Raw genomic sequence first — 23,509 nt, forward strand, 5'->3', positions numbered from 1 at the left:
GGTGATGTCGACGAGCACGGCCCGGCGTTGCGATCGATCTATTATGACAATGTCAGGCTTATTGGCTACAATAGTCCTGTCAGTGATAATAGATCGATCCCAATAGAGCGTGGCACGACCATTTTCGAGAACCGGCGCAGGTAAGTACTTGTAGTACGGTACTTCGCGGTCCACAAGGCCGTATTGAAGAGCAAGTTGCTGGTGAATAATCCTGGCTACGAGATTATGTCTGTGCAAGTACTCGCCGTTAGCAAGATGAGAACAACCGGAAATAATATGCCTGAGTGACTCTCCGGGACGGCGGCATGCCCGACAAATGTCGACCGTACCGTCCTTCAGGATATATTTCCGGTAGTTGTTCGTCATCATAACTTCGTCCGCAATTGCACAGGCAAAACCCTCGGTTTCTCCGAAGAGGTCCCCGAATCGTAACCAGTTCACCGATGCGAGCAGATCTACATCGGGTCCCGTGAGGGCCTTGTAGAACCGCCCGTGTAGCTGCTTGCTCTCCCATACCGCCTTGCGGTCCGCAGTACTTAGTACCACAGGTTTGCGCCAGTTCTGTTTCGCCAAGGAGAGCGGCGTGAGGTTTCCGTCCACTGCCACCACATCACGATGCATCCCGCACTCGTTGTTAAGGAAGTAATTCCTGAGATTGTACACCTCACGGTTGTGGAGATCTTTGGCGTTTAGGAAGCCTCGACCTCCGCACTTCCGTGGGATGTACAATCTCATAACAGACGAGCGTGGGTGTAACATACGGTGTGTGGTAAGCAGTGAGCGGACCCTCCGATCCAGGGCGTCCAGCTCAGTCTGGGTCCACCGTAGTATGCCAAAGGAGTATGTGAGTAGAGGCATTACCCAGGCGTTAAAGGCGCGCACTTTGTTGCCTCCTGACAAAAGACTGTTAAGGACTTTTGTGAGCCGACTGAAAAAGCGCTCCTTCACCGAACGTCTAATGCCAACATCCTCAATACCCAACGACTGTGACATACCAAGGTACTTATAGGTTTCTGATTCAGAGATAGATCTGAACGACATCGTCTCAGAAAGTTGTAAATTTTCTGAATTTACAACCTCTCCCCGCTGTACATGCATAACCGCACACTTATCGACACCAAACTCCATTCTGATGGCGGTACTGAAAACTTCTGTGGTTTTCAATAGCACCATCAGGTCTTGGGTGTTCGGTGCAAATAGTTTGAGATCGTCCATGTACAGAAGGTGAGAGATGACTTCACCCTCTCTCCGAAGCCGGCAACCTAACCCAGAATCCTTCAGCAGCGTGCTGAGGGGATTCAGAGCTAGGCAGAACCATAATGGACTCAAACTGTCACCCTGGAATATTCCTCGCTCAATCCTTATGAAGTCCTGCGGGCCAGGGGGGTCATCCCTGCCTCCTGGTTGACGAAGGACTGTGGTCCACTGCCTCATACATGCAGCCAGGAAGGATATTAAAGCTGCATCAAGTTTATACAGCTCCAATACCCTTCCCAGCCATGAATGAGGCACCGAATCATAGGCCTTCTTATAGTCAATCCAAGCGGCAGAGACGGCCCCCTTGTTCCGCCGAACTTGTTGGCAGATGGTCATGTCTATGAGGAGGAGCTCTTTAGTACCACGGGACCCAACCCTACATCCATTTTGAGCGGGAGCCAGAATGTTGTTAGCGACAATATGCGCGTTAATTTTTGCTCTCAAAATGGATGTAAGGAGCTTGTAGAGTGTAGGCAAGCACGTAATGGGTCTGTAGTTTTTTGCTTCCGTGGTACTACCGGACTTATAGAGCAGGAAAGTAACACCAGTTGTTAGGGAAGGTGGGAGAGAACCAAGATCGAGGGCTTGTTGAAATTGCGTTGCCAAACGCGAGTGCGAGCATCGAAACCATTTTAGCCAGAAGTTGTGCAATCCGTCCGGCCCAGGACTTTTCCAGTTCTGGGCCGTACGGGCAGCACAACTTACGTCGTCGGGGCTGATGGTGATAGCCCCCATAGGTTCGATGTTCTCGCACTCGCGTTCGACAACGGTCATCCACTCACCCTCCGTGTGTTCGACGGGCACTGACCAGATGCTACGCCAGAAATCAGACATGGCAGTAGCATCCGGCAGCCGCACGTCAGACACACGAGGGTCGGTTTCCTCCCACCTTCGGTATACTTTCCTTTGGTCGCTTTGAAAAAGACGATTCTGCTGGAATCGGTCCACACGCTTTCTGTAGCGGCGAATACGGCTTGCCCATGCATAGACTTTCTGCTTCAGGAAGTCGATGCGCTCTGTGACATTGGCCAAATAGTCGCTTAGTCCTTATTATTTATTATTATTACAATGAATGTCATTTTCCGTGACGTTATCGAGTGACGTATATTAAAACGCCAAACAATGTTAAAAATTTCATCCCACCAGGTATATAAGTAGTTAGAAATCTACATTAACGTAGCTTTTCTTCGTATAATTCTTACTACACAATGTAGCAATTTGTTCAACAGTTAATTTGTGAAACTCAGGTGAAGATGGACTTTCTTATTATGATGTACAGTCACCGGTATAAATAAGTAATGATTTCTGTACTTTGTCGCTTTTAATCGTTTGACAATTTCGTATGACATTTCAAACAAGACGTTAATGTGACAAGGTTTAGAAATCATCACTTATTTATGCCGGTGACTGTACATGTGTCATAAACTAAAGGCTGTATGAAAAGACGATTGGAAAATAAAAACGGCATAACTATGTTTTGCTTTATATTGTTGAATGTTGATGATATAATAGTTATTTGTTATACAAGGGGGCAAAGTTGTATTTTAACGCCGAGTGTGGAATTGAAAAACGAGCAAGTGAAAGGATTCTATAGTTGAACCACGAGCGAAGCGAGTGGTTCGAGAATAGAATCCTGAACTTGCGAGTTTTTTAACACACGAGAAGTAAAATACATTTGCACCCGAGTGTAACACAAAACTTTTCCCCTCACTGTAGCGAGGAAACCATAACGCAAAAAATGCGTTTATCACTGCTTCCAGTAGTTCCACAGGTGGTAAATCATCTTTATTACTAGATTCACCTACTTTTATCAGTTTTAAAGCAGTTAATTTGACTTTATTCAAGGTCAAATTACTTTACCCACTAGTGGATAAAATGCGTTTTTACCCGCTGGTATTAAAGGACAAAACACGTGTTTCCGAGCTAGCGAGGGGAAAAGGATAATAATTGAAATAAAACGCTTTTACTCTTGTAATTGAAAAAAAGTTATTATTTTGTTTGTTTGTATTAAACTTTGTGCTTATAACAGCGACCGTTTCTTATGTCTATTAGATTAACCTTTAAAAAAATAATGAAGCATTTTCGGGAATACTTTTCCTATGTCAAAAATTGAAGCTATTAATACAAACCCTAATTTTCAAAATACTCTTTTACTGCTCTTGATAAACAAACGCAAAAGTTTGCAAATTATTAGTAAGATGTGGCAGTAGAAACATTTCAACCTATTTCTGGCCCAGCCTGTATAAACCGTATGTGTTACTATAATCATCTTACAAAAACATGTATTACACTTCCTTCAAGACGAGCAGTTATAAACAATGATTAAATCTTAGTGACCATCATCATACACCTTGACATACAAAGATGACAAGACTTTCCACCATTTCTCCTGCGAAAGTCAATCCGTCAGCTAGTTTTTGCACTGTCGAAGCCTCGTCTTGTTGAGTGAAAACAGCAATAGGAGTTATATATAAATACAGTGCATTCAGTTCACGTCGTATCTCCAGAGTAATTTCAACTAACTTTAATCTAAAATATTACGTTTCGTTTTGGATGACATTGTTCAGAATCTGAACTATATCTAAACTTTAGATACTAATTAAGTGTAAAGACCAGTGACATAATTATATATTTAACATATTACATTGTTACAAACTTAAATTCAAACAATTCACCCAATTTTTTTCAAACTGTCAAACTTTGAGTAAAAATCCAGTAGACAGTTCATATTTTAAGAAAGTTACTCTAGATAACTATTTAAAAAGTAGATAATGCATGGGGGTATAGAAATAGTATTGTATGCAACGTTATTTTAACGTAGTCAAAAATATCTATATCTGGCGTAGGCGAGAGGCTGGCAACCTGTCACTAAACAGCAAAGAACTGCTGCTTTCAAAAGTAACTGCTACTCTATGTGTGTCACTATTTACAATAAGCTACCACAGGATATAACAGACCTACCATATATTAAATTTAAAAAAGTGTTATTCAAATGGCTGATGGCAAAAATGTACTACTCGGTAAAGGAATTTGTTGACAGTAATACAGAGAACCTTACGCTGTAAATATTGTACATATGTATTATAATAGAATAGTTTAATTTGTAAGTAATTAAGGAAATTTAATGTAATTTTAGTTAGTAGGTAGTATATTTTGTATGCTGTCAAAACCGGCTAAAAAGTTGGGACACAAAAATTATGTAACACCTATTATGTTAACACTTTTTAAAAAGCATATAAAGATTATGAATTATGAATTATGAATGTCACAATTTCGCTTTCTTTCAACCCCTTTTTCCCAAGAGTGGCACTAAAACTTGAGTACCTACATGACTACAATCGAACTTAAAATACCAAGTACAGATATAGTGCGAAAAGAGTTTCTTTCGTATTTTTCCGGAAACGTTCGTATTTGTCATGCTAGTTCATTCAATGTCAGTACATCTTGTACTGAGACTGACTGAAATAGCATGACACGTTCGTACGTTTCCGTAACAATACGAAGGCAAATCTTTTCGGACTACATCTGGGGCCTATTGCATAACAATTTACAACTCATATTACAAGCGGTAGTCCCCCTCCAATTCATTTTATAAGAAAGAGAGTTCCGCTTGTAATACAAGTTGTAAATTGTTATGCAATAGGCCCCGGTACTTGATATTTTAAGTTCAATTGTAGTAATGTAGGTACTATCAGATGCAACAGTGCATGGCGAATTTATAATTAATTCACTCATAATTTTTTCATGCACTTTTGCTGCTGATAGTACAATGTCTATAAAAAGAGGTCTTTCTCATAATATACATGCAAAGTTATCGAGACAGCTTCCGCAGAACCCTGTGACAGACGGACAGAATGGAAAACTAGTAACAATAGCACTTTCTCCTATAATGATCGGGGAAAGAGGAAATGTATATGCATTTGTGGAAGAATGACAACTTTACTTGTTGCTCTTTATGTATAAATGAACTAGCTTAGCTTAACATGCCTAGTTAATAAGTATTTTAATTTTGACCTTATTTTTATAACACATTTTCTGATCCGATATCGGATACATTGAAGCCATCTTTGATTTTTGCCTTTGAAATCCTTCCGACATTCGATATCGTATCAGATAATGGGAAAACGCACTTAGTTTTAGTTTTGTACGTTGTTATACTTTTAGGTTAAATTTAAAAAAATATCAGTAGTGGAATTATCCTATCTCTAAAATAATACAAAAAAAATATTTTGAGTTCGTAGGTGCGCGATTTGCATGCATGTAAATGAAATTCGAGAAATTCTTCGCAACATGTCTCATTTGTATATTCGACGTGAACATATAGTACAGTCACCGGTATAAATAAGTAATGATTTATGTGCCTTGTCACTTTAATGTCGTGTTTGAAATGTCACACGAAATTATCAAACGATTAAAAGCGACAAGGTACAGAATTCGTCACTTATTTCGGTGACTGTACGCACGCAAAAATTTAGTAGTTGCCTATCATAAAGTAGCAAAATCACGTTACAGTTATAAGTGGCCCTAAGAAGCAACAAATTGAATATTCTGTAAATATAACCACAGAATATATAATAGTACAAGTACAGAAGGCATTTTCCTGAGCTTTGATGTTCCCGAAATGCCACCTTTTTAAATGCCTACAAAATTCTAACAAAGAAAGGAGCCGCACGTGCGCAGCGTCGGACGATAGGGTTGCCTGTGGACTGTGAATATCAGATAAAATGTTATAGGTATTATAGTCAAGTTTCGGGTATACTCTCTAGGTATATATTTATTTATTTATTTATTTATTTGAAAACATATTTCAATGACATTACAGATAATCCAATGCGTCATGAAATTAAATTAAAAAAAAAAAAACAGTAAATAAGAACAGTAAAAAAAAAAAAACATTACAAAGAAAAAAATATTATGACTAAACAATTGATTTGGGCGATGACGGAACAGCGTGGCTCCGTTGCGTCGTTAGCCCCGGTGTAGGATTCGGCAGGTTGCCCCGGAACCGCCGAAAAACTACACCTTTCGGCCAGAAGTCTGCGCTCGCGATGGTGTCCTGCAGCGGCCGCGGCACGCGCACTACGAACGAGCTGAAGTGCACATAGTGACGCGACTGTAGCTGGTGCACCCTCAGCGTGTAGCCAGTCTTCCGGCGAACGTACTCCACCACCTCGTCAGCCACGGCGGAGTAATGAAGACGGGACACGTAGAGCGCCTTACTCGGAGTTGCAACTCGTAGACCAGAATTAACCGGCTCTGCGGTGCCACACAGAGTTTTACGAGGTGCCCTGCGCGTCTTCTTCTTCCGTTCCACCAGTGTGAATCCCTCCTTATCTACTTTAGCGCGGGAGGAAATTTCTTCCAGTGGTTCTTCACACCCCTTACTAGGTGCATTGACCCGGCTGGCTGCGACGAGCTGACCGGCTGCAACGCCAGCATAATCACGCTGACGTGGTTTCGAGGTCACAGGGGGCAGCCGCGCGCGCAGGGGGGGCGCGCGCGGAGCGGCGGCACGTGCTGAACTTTTCAGCGTGTCAGCATCGCGCATACTGACTGATATATACAGTATTTATATATTTTTGTAAGTCTCCACATCACAAGCCTTATTGAACTTTTCCGTGGGACATAATTAATAGTAGATATGTGTAAAATTTTAATATTTTATTCATGATGTCTATTTAACTAAGCATTATTAGTCATTCCACATGCGGACATCGCATATGAACCTTAAAAAAATCTCGCGACGTAAAGTAACAATAGAAAGTACGAACGTGCGTTCCGTGAGAACGCGCGCCACCCCTGATTAGGCCGCGAACTCGCGGCCGCCAGCATGTACTTATAGCGCGGCGATAGAATTGCGGAGTGAGCCGCCTCTGATATAACTCAAATATCAACACAGTATTTCAACCAGATGTAATATAATTTATTTCATTTCAACCCGCCAACATCATTCTCTCAAATCCAATTGTTTAACCCAATTTAAACCTTGCTCTTCAATAATACATTTTGTATTTGCACAATAATTTGCAGCAGCAGGAGAAAAATTAAGCCAGCCTTTCGCTTTTATGATATATAAAGACGTTTACTACGGCCACAGTATAAAACCCAGTAAATAACCCTTCCAACGAACGTACGCCGCGCGGGGTGCACACAAGCGCGTCGTGTACGTACGCAACATATCGTCACTACTTTGAAAAAATCTCGTATCTCACGCTGCTCCTTAAAGTTAAAACGCAGTAAGTCTATATGCATTCCATACATACTTACTACAATTTTCTTTTCATCGACAGACGAAGATACAAGTTTTTTTAAAAGTAGTGACGATATGCAAGCGGATTTGGATAAACGTGGATAAGAATAACATGCAATATTTTTTATGTCTTCTGACTGATATAATGTTGTATTATTATACTAATACTTATAGTTAATAGTATTAAATAACATTAACATCTTACTTTGGACGATGTCGAGTAACATTTACTTATAGTCATTTTGTTCAACCACGTGCTTTCGAACGCAGTAGGTACTATCAGCTGCAAAAGTGCATAGCGAATTTTTCAATGAATTCATTCATAATTTCTCCGTGCACTTTTGCAGCTGATAGTACCTTTCGCGTCGCCGCTGCCGGAGAGTAACTACTGAGTCGTCCTTATACTGTGCTACGTTGTTCTAAGAAAGTTCAGGTTAAAGGTACGATAAAAGGTTTTATAATCATACACCGGTTTCGCGGGGGCAAATCTGTACTGACGTTTAATAGTGCGAGGACACATTAAACTAATTTAATTATTTGATATCGATAAAAATGTCGTACAATCGTTGTGTAATTTCAAGAATTTGAATGAAGAAGAAAACTACATACACAAAAATAAACTTTTTGAGGAATTAACTTTCTTTCATATTTAATATAATTTTCATAATATACAATCAAAATTTTTTCCACATTTTCAGACTTTAATCTTCGTCGCCTGGGTGACAATATCCATTTTAGCTAACTAAATGACCTTTCTAGGTCAACTGTAGTAATTGGAGCAAATTCAAACAATTTATAGTTTTGATGAATTTCTGTTTTATGACTCAGTTCTATTTCTTTTCCCGGTGCCAAATCATTTAATGTTTTTAAAGTTGACATGCCGACGTTTTTCTCAAACACTGTTTGAAGTTTTTTGTGAATAATTTTGCCTTGAGGATTCAAACGTAATCTTGATATATGTACTTGAATGAAAGAGGTTTGCACATAGTTAAACGTATTCAAACTTAGCCATTAGTTAAGTTATGATAATGATGGTTAAAAATGTATTTTTATGGATGTCGATAAACTAAGTCGATATTTAATGAATCACTAGCACTGGTACATTTTTGCCCCCGCGAAACCGGTGTTTGTTTATAATAAACAACTCAACGGGTTACACTGGTTGATACTTCATAATAAGAAAATATTATCTTTCAGAGATCTACCAATATAGTGAGTTGGGACTTTTTGCGAATGCGACTTAGGTGTTCGAAATCTTCTTTGAACAAGTAGGTAATAAAGGTTGGAGTCAAGATTATACCACCCACACTGACATTGTAGTAACGTGAGATCTGATTTGTATACAAACATCCTTTTGACCTTTTAACCTATTTATAAGAGAAACACGAGGGTTGACTCTTGACGAGTGAAATAATATTGGCAGTACTAATTTGGTTCTATCAATCGCTAAGCTACGAAATAGGTACCATGTGCTTTGCCGCATCACAATGCTGAACCAGCGCCTTTTCTGTGCCTAGACACATAGCTTTATAACAGTTATTAATTTTTAAGTAGTGTACCTATATGTTTTTTAGGGTTCCGTAGTCAACTAGGAACCCTTATAGTTTCGCCATGTCTGTCTGTCCGTCCGTCCGCGGATAATCTCAGTAACCGTTAGCACTAGAAAGCTGAAATTTGGTACCAATATGTATATCAATCACGCTAACAAAGTGCAAAAATAAAAAATGGAAAAAAATGTTTTATTAGGGTACCCCCCCTACATGTAAAGTGGGGGCTGATATTTTTTTTCATTCCAACCCCAACATGTGATATAATTCTGGATAGGTATTTAAAAATGAATAAGGGTTTACTAAGATCGTTTTTTGATAATATTAATATTTTCGGAAATAATCGCTCCTAAAGGAAAAAAAAGTGCGTCCCCCCCCTCTAACTTTTGAACCATTTGTTTAAGAGCGCTATGACAAAAAAAGGCGATATATTGTAAAATGCACAATATTTATCGACAAAATTGTACACTTTACTCATACTAAAAGACAGTGAAAGTACTTGTTTCAGTTAGAACATCTTATTAACTGTCGGTTAATTAAAAAACATATGGAAAAAAAAGCTTTTTCAATTAGTAATGATTGTTTTCCTGATGCTCGTTTAGGAAAAACCGCGTGAAGCACAGAATTCGGAGCTCTTATTATCTACAATTTGATAAGCTCACTCTCATAAATGAGGTAAATTAAAGTTCCAAATATCTTGTACTTAAGGCCCATTAAACAATATTTATCATTTAATCCTTTGAAATTGAGAAATTGAAAGTAAAACGAACTCAATTTTGTCTTGAAAATACATTGAAACAAGTGATCATTTCTCCGAAAATCTACATGTTATCGAAGTTATTTTAGTATATAAATAATCTGTACAATCTGCTTAAATTGCTGTTATCCATTTGTCGTTATAATATTATATAATGATTTTTTGCCAATTTTTTGAAAACTAGCCTTCCTGTCGCTATTTGACCGGCGACGGACGCCTGCGATTTCAGTGCCGCGCCGGAGCTCGTAGAGGTGAGACGTATGTCACTTCGCTCTCCGAGTTTTGGTCGCAAACGTCGAGAATATTTATCGTTGTGTGGGTCGGACGCCTTGTTTATACACGGGCTATCCTCGCATTGTGTGTGTGTAAACAGCGACCAACGAATTTGATCCTAGATCCGTAAATATTTGCTTTTGTAATATTTTGTTATGTTTGAATGTTAAAGTATTACAACGTTATGATGATAAATATATAAAAATTACAATACGGTCAAGATGATAAGACACATCAAGATGGTACTCGGGATCTGATGATGGAGCCAGAAGGTGGTCACCAGTACCAGTGAACCATGTAAGTAAACGACTTCGTGTTTAGGCTCGTTGGGTTCGTCTCAACAAGACCTTTGACAAGAGGTGGTACTCAGGGTCTGATGATGGAGCCAGATGGTGGTCACCAGTACCAATGAACCATATAACTAAACCCAGAGATGGGGAAATCGTAATCGATTCCGGATTACACGATTACTTGATTTTACTTTGTAATCCACTACTGGGTGTCAGATTACTTGTAATGTAATCAAGTGAAACGGTAAATTACCATTACATGTAAAGGAATCACTAATCATCTATATAATAATTACTATTACCAATAATTCGGAATCATAGTCGATTCAAAATAACTGAAATTATTGACTTGATTACTTTCAGATTACAATTTATTTATTATGAAATGAAAATGAAAAATGAAAAAAAATTTTATTTCAGGCGTGATCCCATAAATTTGTTAGTAAACTTAAACAACTATCCCTACTCTATATTAGTCACAATAATAACAAAAATAAATTAACGACACCTATGACGACTTTTGTGTCAAAGTGACAGTCAGCAATGTCAAGATTCCAAATCGGTCATTAATTTTCAAATCAGCACCTCCGGAAACCTATTTGACGACACCCATGACGACTTTTGTGTCAAAGTGACAGTCAGCAATGTTAGATTCCACATTGGTCATTATTTTTGGAATCAGCACTCCCTAAAACCTATTTTACGACACCCATGATGACTTTTGTGTCAAAGTGGCAGACGGCAATGTTAGATTCCATATTGGTCATTAATTTTGGAATCAGCACCCCCTAAAACCAATTTTACGACACCCATGACGACTTTTGTGTCAAAGTGACAGTCAGCAATGTCAGATTCCACATTGTTCATTAATTTTGGAATCAGCACCCCCGCAAACCTATTTGACGACACCCATGACGACTTTTGTGTCAAAGTGACAGTCAGCAATGTCAGATTTCACATTGGTCATTAATTTTGGAATCAGCACCCCCTAAAACCTATTTTACGACACCCATGACGACTTTTGTGTCAAAGTGACAGTCAGCAATGTCAGATTCCAAATCGGTCATTAATTTTTAAATCAGCACACCCGAAAACCTATACTCGTGGTATATGCACTTGAAATGTGAAAGTGAAAATGCTAGAATGACATGTAAACCAAAAACAATTTGAGTGACATATAGAAGTAAAGTAATAAGCCTGGAATCGAAGTAAAGTGGAATTCAGATTACTTAAGTACTTGATTACCGAGGAATCCATATTACAGGAATCTATATTATACCGATTCCAAAGGAATGGATTACAGAGGTAATCATAATACAGCATTACAGTAATTTTCATATAACAAAAGCAAATATTTGGGATGGGATCTACTTTTATAATTAATTTTTTAAATAAATTTTAACATAATTGATATTATTTTGCGCTACATTCTAGTATTTTCGTACAAAATAATGTTTATTAGAAATCAAAAGTTTATATCGAGATAGTAGATTGTGGTTGTTATCAAAATTCCATAGAAAGGATCAAGATTGTTTTGTCCATTATTGTAGTGCGAGCGAGTGATAAGACGTGCTAGAAAGGGTCGGCATATTGGGCTCGCGCGGCGGGTAAAATACCTAATTTCGCCCGACGCCGAAATGTTATAACGCTCTTAAAAAATATGAAAAAAGTCACAAAAGTAGAACTTTATAAAGACTTTCTAGGAAAATTGTTTTGAACTTGATAGGTTCAGTAGTTTTTGAGAAAAATACGGAAAACTACGGAACCCTACACTGAGCGTGGCCCGACACGCTCTTGGCCGGTTTTTGTCAACTACGTAGGTATGTCTTCCAACTTGTGTTGTGGATGAGAATATAGGTATTATCAATTATCTATCTATCTATCTATCGACGTAACAAAGACTAATGATAGGTACGTTGTCTATACATCTATCTAGTCAGTATATCCGTTACTTCTACCTACACTATAGACATCGCTGAAAGGTCAACTTGGGATTTCGCCTTCGCCTTTCGACAAATTGGCATATGTGTGGCCAATCATGAGCGATTTTCTGCATAATCTAGATCCTACAGAGAGATGAAAAAACTTGTTATATAATCTCAATAGGAGTTTATGGCCTGTACCTATATCGCTAAAAACTATGAAACAGCTATGAAAAAAATATACGCAAATAAAATTCTATTTAATTAAATAACTTCAATGGAAACATGAAAACGTTTAAAGTTGTTTTGAAAAAAAATATGTAGGAAACGATGTCTTTCCTTCATCCTTAATTAGTGTCTTAAATAAAATTATTTAAATCAGGAAAACATGTCTCATTTTCCTCAATTCTAAAACGTGTCTTGTATATTTCCGTATTATTTATTTTCCATAAACGCTGCTTAAGTATAAGGACCCGGTATATAGTTATGGTAATAGTATTTTATGCAACAGGCGTTTAAAGGAGGTCAAAAAAGACGAGTGACGTGGGTAATTGTTATTAAGACGCCACGAGTATTTTTTGACTCAGTTAAACACCGTTGCATACAATACTTTTTCTACGACCATGCACTTACTTTTTAATAGTTGTCTAGAATAACTTTCGTGGAATTCGCACTGTTCCCTGTATTTTGACTTGTCCTCTGTAATGATCCTGCACTCACCCTGTCGCTCGCACTCCCCCGCGACGCCGCAACCCCCGGCGTCCCGCGCACCCACGCTATATCCCTTAAAGGCTACCTAACAATACTTTAAGAGCTATATCGTATGCGTGGGGGCGCGGGACGCCGGGCGGGGGCGGGCATCTTTTATGTAGGGTTTTAACGATCATTTACAGGGTCGTGCATAAAATGACGAATAACATTTCGGGAGTAGAAAAACATGTTTACCTGATATAACCGAGGGACCAGGCAGGCAAGTACGGTCGCGCGATAAATGATAAAACATCTGGCCGTCCCTATCGCGCTTACAAATAGTGCGATAGGGACGGCTGGATGGTTTGTCATTTATCGCGCGACCGTAATTGCCTGCCAGAAGAGCTCAAAATAATTGAGATTTAAAGGCAAAAACTAGAGCGATGGTCATATCACATATAATTCGGTCCACTGCTTTCTAATTTCTTGACTTTACTCAATCTCTTAAGCGGCAACAGGAGTGGTAATTTCTCTTTACAAACGGACTCGACAGTTTCCTTCGTGATTTTGAATGTTAGAACAATTAATAATTTTTTACATATATAGCATATATTAAAATGTATCATTCGTCATAATCGTCATACGATACCATATACGATACGATACTGACTCCTTCAAACATGGCCGAAAACGGGCCTAATAGACTGCCTCAATCGGTCGAAAAGGCAAAGCAATTTTTTTTTTACTAGCCTATAATTGTGTCCCACTGCTGGGCAAAGGCCTCCCCTTTCTTCCGCCACCCATCACGATTTGCCACCTGCTCCGGCCAGTCGCTGCAAAATGCGTCGAGGTCATCCCGCCATCTTTTCTTTGCCCTACCTCTGCCCCAAATAAGCAAATAAGCAAATAGAAACAGATAATTTCATTATCATTTAAATTTCCAAATTTCATCAGAATTGGTTAATTTTAGGAGGATAAAAGAATATTACGAAGATCCGAATGTTTAGGAAGAGATTTTTAAACCGAGTTACTTATTTTTATTGGGACGTCCCTGACAGCGCGGCTGGAAAATCGCTACTTTCAATTATGGACGTCTATCTCCTTTTTCCTCTTAAGAGGAATGGTAATTAGCAAGTTTTAATTGGATTGCCTATTGTTTCAGGATGCGGACACCGTGGAGAAGCTTAACGAGAGTGGCGAACTCAGGAAAATGCTTAAGCCTTACAAGGTAATCTTTTCCCTACACCTTATAAGTAGAGAGCTGATTTCAGGTAGCCATTAAAATATTAAATAAATAAATAAAATAAATATTATAGGACATTCTTACACAGATTGACTGAGGCCCACGGTAAGCTCAAGAAGGCTTGTCTTGTGGGTACTCAGATAACGATATATATAATATATAAAAACTTATTAATGTTGCAGTAAGATAGATAAAGCCGTTATATAGTTATAACCCTAGGAATATAATTATACGTCGTAACATAGTTAAACGAAAGCGATTAATTGCTATCTTACTAGGAATATAACTATAATACGTTACTAGTTTAGTCATATAGTTATATGACTGGATTCAGTTTAGTGAAATGATTGTAGGCAGGAGTGCCGCGGTGCGGCGGAGGTATAGTTATAACCCTAGGGATATAATTATATGCCGTAACATAACGATATCACAGAAAAAGTGGCGAAAATTCAATAAATAATAATGTCCAAAACGCAACCGTGACGTGAACGACAACTGATGCCGAACGACTGCCTTGTGGTAGCGGGTATGCCCCGCCCCCGTCTCCACTGCACCCCCGCACTACACTGCTACAATTATACTACTGAATTTAATCCAGTAATATAACTATATTACTTAACTAGAGACGTGTTATAATTATATCCTTAGACCAAGTTTAATCCAGTGATATAATTATATAACTAAACTAGTAATGTATTATAATTATATTCCTAGTAAGATGGTAAGGAATCGCTTTCATTTAGCTATGTTACGGCATATAATTATATCCCTAGGGTTATAACTATACCTCCGCCGCACCGCCGCACTCCTGCCTACAATCATTTTACTAAACTGAATCCAGTCATATAATTATATGACTAAACTAGTAACGTATTATAGTTATATTCCTAGTAAGATAGCAATTAATCGCTTTCGTTTAACTACATATGTTACGACATATAATTATATCCCTAGGGTTATAACTATATAACGGCTTTATTTATCTTACTGCGACATATACATAGAAAACATCCTTGACACAGGAACAAATATCTGTGCTCATCACACAAATAAATGCCCTTACCGGGATTCGAACCCGGGACCGCGGCGTAGCAGGCAGGGTCACTACCGTCGTCTAATATGGATATGACTCGCTTTATTGACGTGAACAACTTGCACTACGGCAAATAATTGTTTTTCACGCCCTCTATCGTTGAGTTTCCTAAAGATATCCTAAGTACATTGAACTTACTATTTCCTTTGACTGAAAACACCGAGCACAGGATTTAGGAGGTATAGATATCCACTGTATCATGACCTTCAATAACAACAACAGTCTCGCTCAGAACCCCTTTGTTGCAAAAGTTTCCAGTAATTTCCTTTGCAAGTTATCCAATTTCTTGATCTGTTCGCGGACGTTGTTTCCATATTTTCATTCTCTTTATTACTTTGAAAAATCGAAACTGTAGCTCCTGTAAATCAATAAAGTTCGAAGATGTACAAACTTGGGACACAATAGCTACAATCAAAGTATCAAGTTTGGAGTAACGTTCAATGTATCAAGTTTAGTAGCGTTGTGTAACTGTAATATTGATAAGACATAAAGTTTCTTTTTGTGGAAATCTCTAATGTTCTTGCTTCTAGAATTTGTGTTTTTATAAATAGGACAAGACTGAGCTCTTTGAACCCTGTTTTTACTTAACTTGATTGATTAAATCCAGAAAATAACAGAAAAGAGCTAAGATTAGTCAATCATACTCTAGTTTTTTTTCTTTAGAAGTTACTAATTAATTATTAACCGATATTTTGACCGACAGCGTAAGTCTATGGTTTAATTCTCGATATTGCTTTTGTAGGCCCGGCTGTTCTCCTATACAAGTCGCAGTTGTCAAAAAAAATTCTTGGTACCTAATATATAATACACCAAATATATCTTTTAAGTATCAAACCAAATTTCTAAGTTGTTTCTGTTTGTGGGAAACTGCCAAAAAAGGTCGTACCTACGCGCCAAGGCATTATTACATATATGTACCTAGACCAACGTGAGTTATTAGACTTCTTTCTTAAAAGAGCTTTACATTTTCTACAGCTCACAGAACCACTAGTTTAACAAAAGGTTCTTTAAAACATTATTTATTTTGATTCTCAAGTTGTCAAGTCACATTCTACATTAAAAAAAAACCCTTCGTACACATTAGCGCCCCTGGCGGCCAAAACTGATCAGAAAGCTTTATTAAAAGGCCCGTGTGTGTCCCCGGCTTAAGTCGGCTAGCAACAGTTTGGCAATCTATCACATAACACGTGTTTATGTTTACACGAGCACTAAAATGTATGTAACTATATCTAATGGTTAGGTTACGAGGGCCCATGATTAATTGAAGTTGGGAAAATATTTTCTATAATTACATTACAACATAACATAGTAACTTACCTAACCACAAAATTAAAATTTTGAAAAAACCCCCGACCGCGACATAGTAGACCGATTTTCATGAAATATGGTTAAGAACACTCCCGACTAACTCAGCTTTTAGACAAAAAAAACGAAATCTAAATTGGTTCATCCGTTCCGGAGCTACGATGCCATAGACAGACACACACACACACACACACATACAGACAGACAGACAGACAGACAAACAGACGGACAGACAGACACGTCAAACGTATAACACCCCGTCGTTTTTGCGTCGGGGGTTAAAAATAAAACAGAATAGAACAGCTTTCATACCAAAATGTTTAAACATTTTACGTCAATGATGCGACAGTTACCGAGAAACTTTCTAATGGGTCGACAACGCGCATGTGACACCCCTTGAGTTGCAGGCGTCCATAGGTTATGGTGACCGCTTTCCATCAGGCGGGCCGTATACCTGTTTGCCACCGACGTGGTATATAAAAAAAAGTAGTATATTTTCTACAATTTTCTTTATGAGTAAGGAGTGAAAATTTGCAATTAAAAAGCTTGCCACCCCCCAAAATATGCATTTTACAATTTAAAAACCCTTTTTCTACAGTCTACACTAACGCCTCTACCGGCAAAATAACGCGACAGCTCATTAAGCGGCACCGTGTGTTCCTGGCTTTAGTCAGCTAGCAACAGACCCTATACCATGAGTTTTCGTCGTTTTAGAATTCGTTAAACGACACGGAAAATGACATTCATTGTATGGAAAGCAGCAAGACAGCGCCCCCTGTTACTTAGGTACTAGAACCAATTTTTGGCTTACTTTTTACGTGAAATTTACGCTATCGAGTAACCAACTAAACCAAGTAGGGAACAAATTCAATATTTTATTGAATATCGTTATATGTACATATACTGACGTACATACCATACATTAAAGAAGGACCCTGAGACCCGGGTTCGATTCCCAGCTCAGCCACCAGTGGACTTGGTCGCTTTTCTTTCGTCTATCAGTAAATGCGGGTTATTTGTAGTGACATCTAGCGACAATCACGCGTCAATCACGCATCAAATAGCGTAAATTATCAGTACCACTACTCGATACTAGGTGCCAAGTGTCTCGTATGCTAAAAATTTTACATTAGAACAGTTTACAACTTATATTACAAGCAGAAGGAATTGAAAACTGAATACTGATGAATAGGTACTATTGTAATATTAGCTAACAATTGGTGAGCATTACACTTTTCGTTCGTCGCGACATCTATTGACAAGTAGCAGTACTAATAATTTACGCTAGCTGACGCGTGATTGTCGCTAGATGTCACTACAAATAGCCAGCATTTACTGATGTATGGAGTTGCAACTCTTCCCTTATTTATTCCTCTATGCACTGTAGCAAAAATTCACTTTCTACAAATTTTGGGCACCAATGAATATTATTGCCGTCGAAAACTCATGGTACGGGGTTCAGTTTGGCAATCCATCACTTAAAGTGATATGTTTACGTGTACACTGGCACATGGTGCTCATTTAATGGATTGATTCCCTCTTTGTTGCTACGCAGGTTTTGATTTACATTGATTGGTTTTGGCTATGGATGGTCAAAGTTATATGAAGTACAGATATAGTGCGAAAAGTGTTTCCTTCGTATTTTTCCGGAAACGTTCGTATTTGTCATGCTAGTTCTAACAATGTCAAAACATCTTGTACTGAGACTGACTGAAATAGCATGTCACGTTCGTAGGTTTCCGTAACAATACGGAAACTCTTTTCGCACTACATTCTGTAATGACACTAATGACATAGCTAAACGTGTATAACCACAGTATAATAAAGAGTACTATCGTATAGTATGGCCACTCCCGCTCTCCGCTGAAAGTGCCGCCCACCCCCTCGGTTACCTCACAGTTACCGCCTGTCAAAAACGCGAACAGTCGACCCATGAGTCGACCTGTCATATTTAACTCATACGAGCTTAGTACGCGTTCACCTACGCGAGCTTAGACTGTGTGCTAGGAACGCGCCTCTTTTATATATTTGATCGCCAATGTCCGAGGTGTGCAATAACGATATCCGGTACTCCTTCTACCATAAGTTTCTTTCTTCACTCGTTGTGAAATATTTCACAAAAAATGTATCTTTATATTTTTTGATCCAGTATGTAGGTAACCGTTTAATGGCGCTGTTTAACTCTTTCTCCTTACAATTAATATTATTTTCCGTGAAGCTTACGTTATCAAATTACGAACGAGTGTTATAGTAGCTACAATGTTTTGAAAAATTATGATATAATACATAATAATAATTAATAGTCATCGTCTGCCGGAAATTAAATTGAATACCGTTTTATTAGGCAGGCCAGGTTTTATATTCCATATCCCAGTATTTAGTCCATCTCTTTCATTCAATAGCCTAATTCATTTTAGATTCCATTAACTCTCAAATAGTCCACATCCTGGCAAAGGGCAGCATATGCTCGGCAAAGCTTACATTTCATTAAAGTGTCAAAAGGGCCTCTACGTGTTGACTTCCGCTTCTCACACGCCTCCCAAAGTACCGGAATACCCTATGGTTTCCGTGATAGTAAAGACATATAAGAGAAATGGATAGGACCCTTTTATTTATAGGTTTCCGTGATAGGAAAAATACCTTTTCTCAAACATGCAATGAAATATTGTCTTTACGTTCCTTAAAATGGGCTGGGAAGTATCGCTTTTTGGGCGCAACAACTCGAGAGGACTGTAAAGGGATTTCATATTATTTTTTAGGCCTAGGCCTGCAAAGTAACTTTTTTAAGTAAGCTGTCAGTACTGTCATGTCACTTTTTTTTAAATTTTTGTGTGACCTGGATACTTGTCACACTTGACGTTTGAGTGTATTTGTATTTTGTCACTTAATAAATAAAATATTGTCCTTCAGATCATTTTTTTTTATTTCATTGTATGTTTGAGAAAAGCACTATACATGCCTCGGCGTGAAAACGGATTCCCGGCCTCGTATCCCTATCCGGCCTCGCTCGCACGCTCGCTCGGCCGTATATACCCACTTGGCCGGAAATCCTCATTTTCCCGGCCTCTGATGTAATGTACTATACTAATCTTACTAACTGAGCGACAAAAATCTTCTTTAAAAAAATGTTTTCACTTAACCTCTCAAGGTAGAATTTATTTCATAAGCATTGGGATTTTTATGATAATATCTTCTTTTCAAAGTTTGAGAATATTTCATTAATCGAAATAAAATTCCTGATTTCATTAGCGTCGCTCTTCATGAAATAACATCAAAGAGGTTAGAAACACCTTTTTGTGAGCAAAATTATTATTTTCTTGTTTAATTTTTTTCCTTATTCTTTTGTATGCCATCTGGATTTGCTTCTTGAGATTCACTATACATTCTGAAGCTTTTGAAAAGTTTTCTTGTAGCAATTTTAATGGTTTTAATTTCAAAGGGGTTTTAAAAATATTTGGCACCACCACTAGGTACATAATCTTCGTCTACCTTTAACATCCATGACATGAACAAATAACTACATAGTATAAAACAAAATCGCTTCATGCTGTCTCCGTCTATCGGTCTGTCCCTATGCATACTTAGATTTTTAAAAATACGCAACAGATGTTGATGCGGTTTTTAACCCGCGACGCAAAAACGACGGGGTGTTATAAGTTTGACGTGTCTGTCTGTCTGTCTGTCTGTTTATCTGTCTGTCTGTCTGTCTGTGGCATCGTAGCTCCCGAACGGATGAACCGGTTTAGATTTAGTTTTTTTTGTCTGTAGCCGAGTTACTCGTAATCGGGAGTGTTCTTAGTCATGTTTCATGAAAATCGGTCTACTAGGTTTTTTTTCAAATTTTTAATTTTGTGGTTAGTTCCTAATTTTAGTTCTAGTCCTATTTTTTAAATAGATTAAGTGATTCAAGAGCAATGTCTTAGATGTATAATAACTGATACCCGTGCGAAGCCCAGGGGGGTCGAAATTGAACAAATATTTGTGCTCATCACCCAAATACAGATTACCTATATGTAACCAATTTTTTTTTCTACTTTCCAGAGTCCAGACGCCTGCAACACCTGCCAGATGTGCGGCGGGTTCCGCCTCCTCCCCTGCAGAATCTGCAACGGCTCCAAGAAGAGTTTACACCGCAACCACTTCACTGCTGAATTCGTCGCCCTCAAGTGTATGAACTGCGATGAGGTCGGCCTTGTACGGTGTGAGGTGTGCTCTTGAACCTTCCAAAAAGGAATAGACGGACTTTTTAGTGAAATATATCGAATATAACTTTGAAAGTCAAATGTATACATGCAGATAATTCTTTCTTAACGGACACAGGAATCAGTATAGACAGAAGAATCTGGAAATCGTTGTCTACAGAACTTAAGTATTTGAACTGCGATGAAGTTGGCATCGTATGGTGTGAGTTGTGCTCTTGGGCTTTCAAAAATACAAAATGTGGTTATCGAAATACGCGGACTTTTTAATGAAAAATATCGAAAAGAATTATATGAGTAAGACAGAAATCAGTCACAGAATAATCTAGAAATCGTTATCTACAGAACTTATGTGTATCAACTGGCTTCGTACGGTGTGAGGTGTGCTCTTGGGCTTTCAAAAACAAAAATTGTGGTTAGAAGGATAGACGTACTTTTTAGTGAAATATGTCGAAAATGATATAGAGGTGTCGGAAGGATTATCTACATGAATAAGACACTGAAATCAGTTGAGACAGAATAATCTGGAAATCGTTGTCTACAAACTTATGTTTATGAACCGCTATGGAGTCGGCCTTATACGGGGTGTTCTCTTGAGTTTTCAAGATCCCAATGCGGTTAGCAGAATATGCGGACTTTTACAGTGAAATATGTCGAAAATTCTGGAAACATTTGCACGAATAAGACAATGAAATCAAGTGGTGGGCTCTTGAACCACTTTCAAAATCACAATGTGGTATACCTAATCAAAATCGACGGACTTAAAACGATTGAAATATATTGAATGCAGGAAACGTTTGCATGAATAATATATTGAAATCAGTTCATAGACTGAATAATTTGGACTAGCCCAATGGCACAAACGCTCACGAAACGAAACGCTCGTAGATATCTATCTCTATCGCTACTGCGTATTGGCGCGACAGAGCCAGACTACCTTTCGCGGCGTTTCGTTTTCGTTTTGCGTCGCAGAAATGCCATTCGGCTACGGCACCTGGAATTCGTATCGTCTAACGCGAACATAGCTATTCAGAATTGAGCTATCTACGGAACTGCCAATTCAAGTGTTACTTATAGTCAGGAGAAAAGTGCTTTGTGTATGATGCGGAAAAGTTTTCAATTGTTGTGTTAAAATTGTAAGTGTAGTGTTAAATTGACTGTATAAATATTATTAACGGTGATAGTTTATAACTAAGCTATATCATTTAAGCTGTTGTAAAAAGACAAAGGCGTGACTCTAGTGAAAAGGGACATAGCTAATATAAGTCTCACATAGTAGTAAAAATTACTTAAAACTTATAGGTACCCTTTTTCCCTACGTTGTGAGAGAAAACGTTGTGGGAAGTACTTTATTTTTTTTTTACTAGAGCTACAAATATTTCGATACACGATTTTAATAATATCATTTATCAGTTTATCACAAAATATTTATCATGTAAATATTTCGTGATAATAATAATCTTTAAAATGATATTATAATTGATAATAAATTGCAAGAGTGTACAGCACTAACTTTAATATTTTTATCATTTATATTTTGTTCTTAAATGGTAAATGAAGAAATATAAGTACCTTCTTTTAATATTAAAATTGTACGACTTAAAAAGTGTACCTACTTCATTAAATTTTTAATGAAACTAAAATTATTATTTTGTGTATCTTCACTTCTGTTTTTGCACTTTTCTTAGCGATAACAGGTAATATTTATATTTTATGATATTGAAAATATTTTAAATACAATAATAAAATTATGAAATCAATAATTTAGGTATATACCTACCTGCTTATGTGTTCAAAACTGTTCAAAGAAATAATTTAGTTTTTCATTTTGCGCCTAAACTGGATGAAATCACGTTTTATTATTTTTTATAGGGTTTTCGATAATTTTGCTAAAAGATTGTTAGTAGCCGTAGATTTCTTTCAAAAACGTGTTTACTGTTTAGAAACAATTTTATTCCCTTTACGTCGTATCTTCAAAAATTCAGTAAGCATTAAGCATGTGTATACTTACTTATACATTTACACATAACAATTAAAAAGGTTCAAGTTCATACTAATTAATAATACTAATACTAATTCAAAAGAGGAGAAGTTTGTAAATTAATTGTATTTTTTGAATAGATACCTCTACTTACTTAATAATAATTTAAGCAATAATTTTAATAATTATGCCATAAATTAGTTACAACTTTATATGATTATATGATTGGATGTTATGTATTTTAAGGAATCCTTATGAAACAAATAGGGTAAATATAATTTTTGCATGTATTTATTTTTTTATTTTTCTTCGTCACTCTTTAACGAAGCATGTTTGCATCTAAAATAATAGCATAATAAAAGAAAGCTCTTGAAATATTTAGCTCAAAAATCATAAAAATATTACGGAATTCAAAATTACAATTGATAGCAATAATTTTATTTTTATTTTATCTAATTTTCGGTTTAATAAATTTACAGAAACTTAATAAATCTAATAGTGTACAACTATTAAAGTTTCAGGTCAAGGATATTTTTATTGTATTAACAAACTACTAAAAGAATATTAAAAATGTATAAGTCAAGATGATTTTGCATGAATGTTTGTCTGTTTGTCCGCTATAATGGGCATTTTGTAAATAATTTTATTTTTTAATAAATGATGCGGATAATATTTTTTTTGTTTAATTTCTAAGAAGTACGT

At 37.4% G+C, this 23,509-nt stretch overlaps 1 protein-coding gene across 1 annotated transcript in view; it reads left to right on the forward strand.

The window, feature by feature from the left end:
- The window catches only part of LOC125235730 (glutaredoxin domain-containing cysteine-rich protein CG31559-like), a 93,386-nt gene extending 70,289 nt beyond the window's left edge, over positions 1-23,097 (forward strand). Inside the window, exons 3-4 of the mRNA XM_048142304.1 lie at positions 14,149-14,214; positions 20,669-23,097. Coding sequence (XP_047998261.1) covers positions 14,149-14,214; positions 20,669-20,845 — 243 coding nt within the window. The 3' untranslated portion in view covers positions 20,846-23,097. The remainder of the gene's footprint in view (positions 1-14,148; positions 14,215-20,668) is intronic.
- The last annotated feature ends 412 nt before the right edge of the window (positions 23,098-23,509 follow it).

The sequence above is a fragment of the Leguminivora glycinivorella genome, chromosome 18, assembly GCF_023078275.1.
Source record: "Leguminivora glycinivorella isolate SPB_JAAS2020 chromosome 18, LegGlyc_1.1, whole genome shotgun sequence".
In the NCBI taxonomy this organism is placed as follows: domain Eukaryota; kingdom Metazoa; phylum Arthropoda; class Insecta; order Lepidoptera; family Tortricidae; genus Leguminivora; species Leguminivora glycinivorella.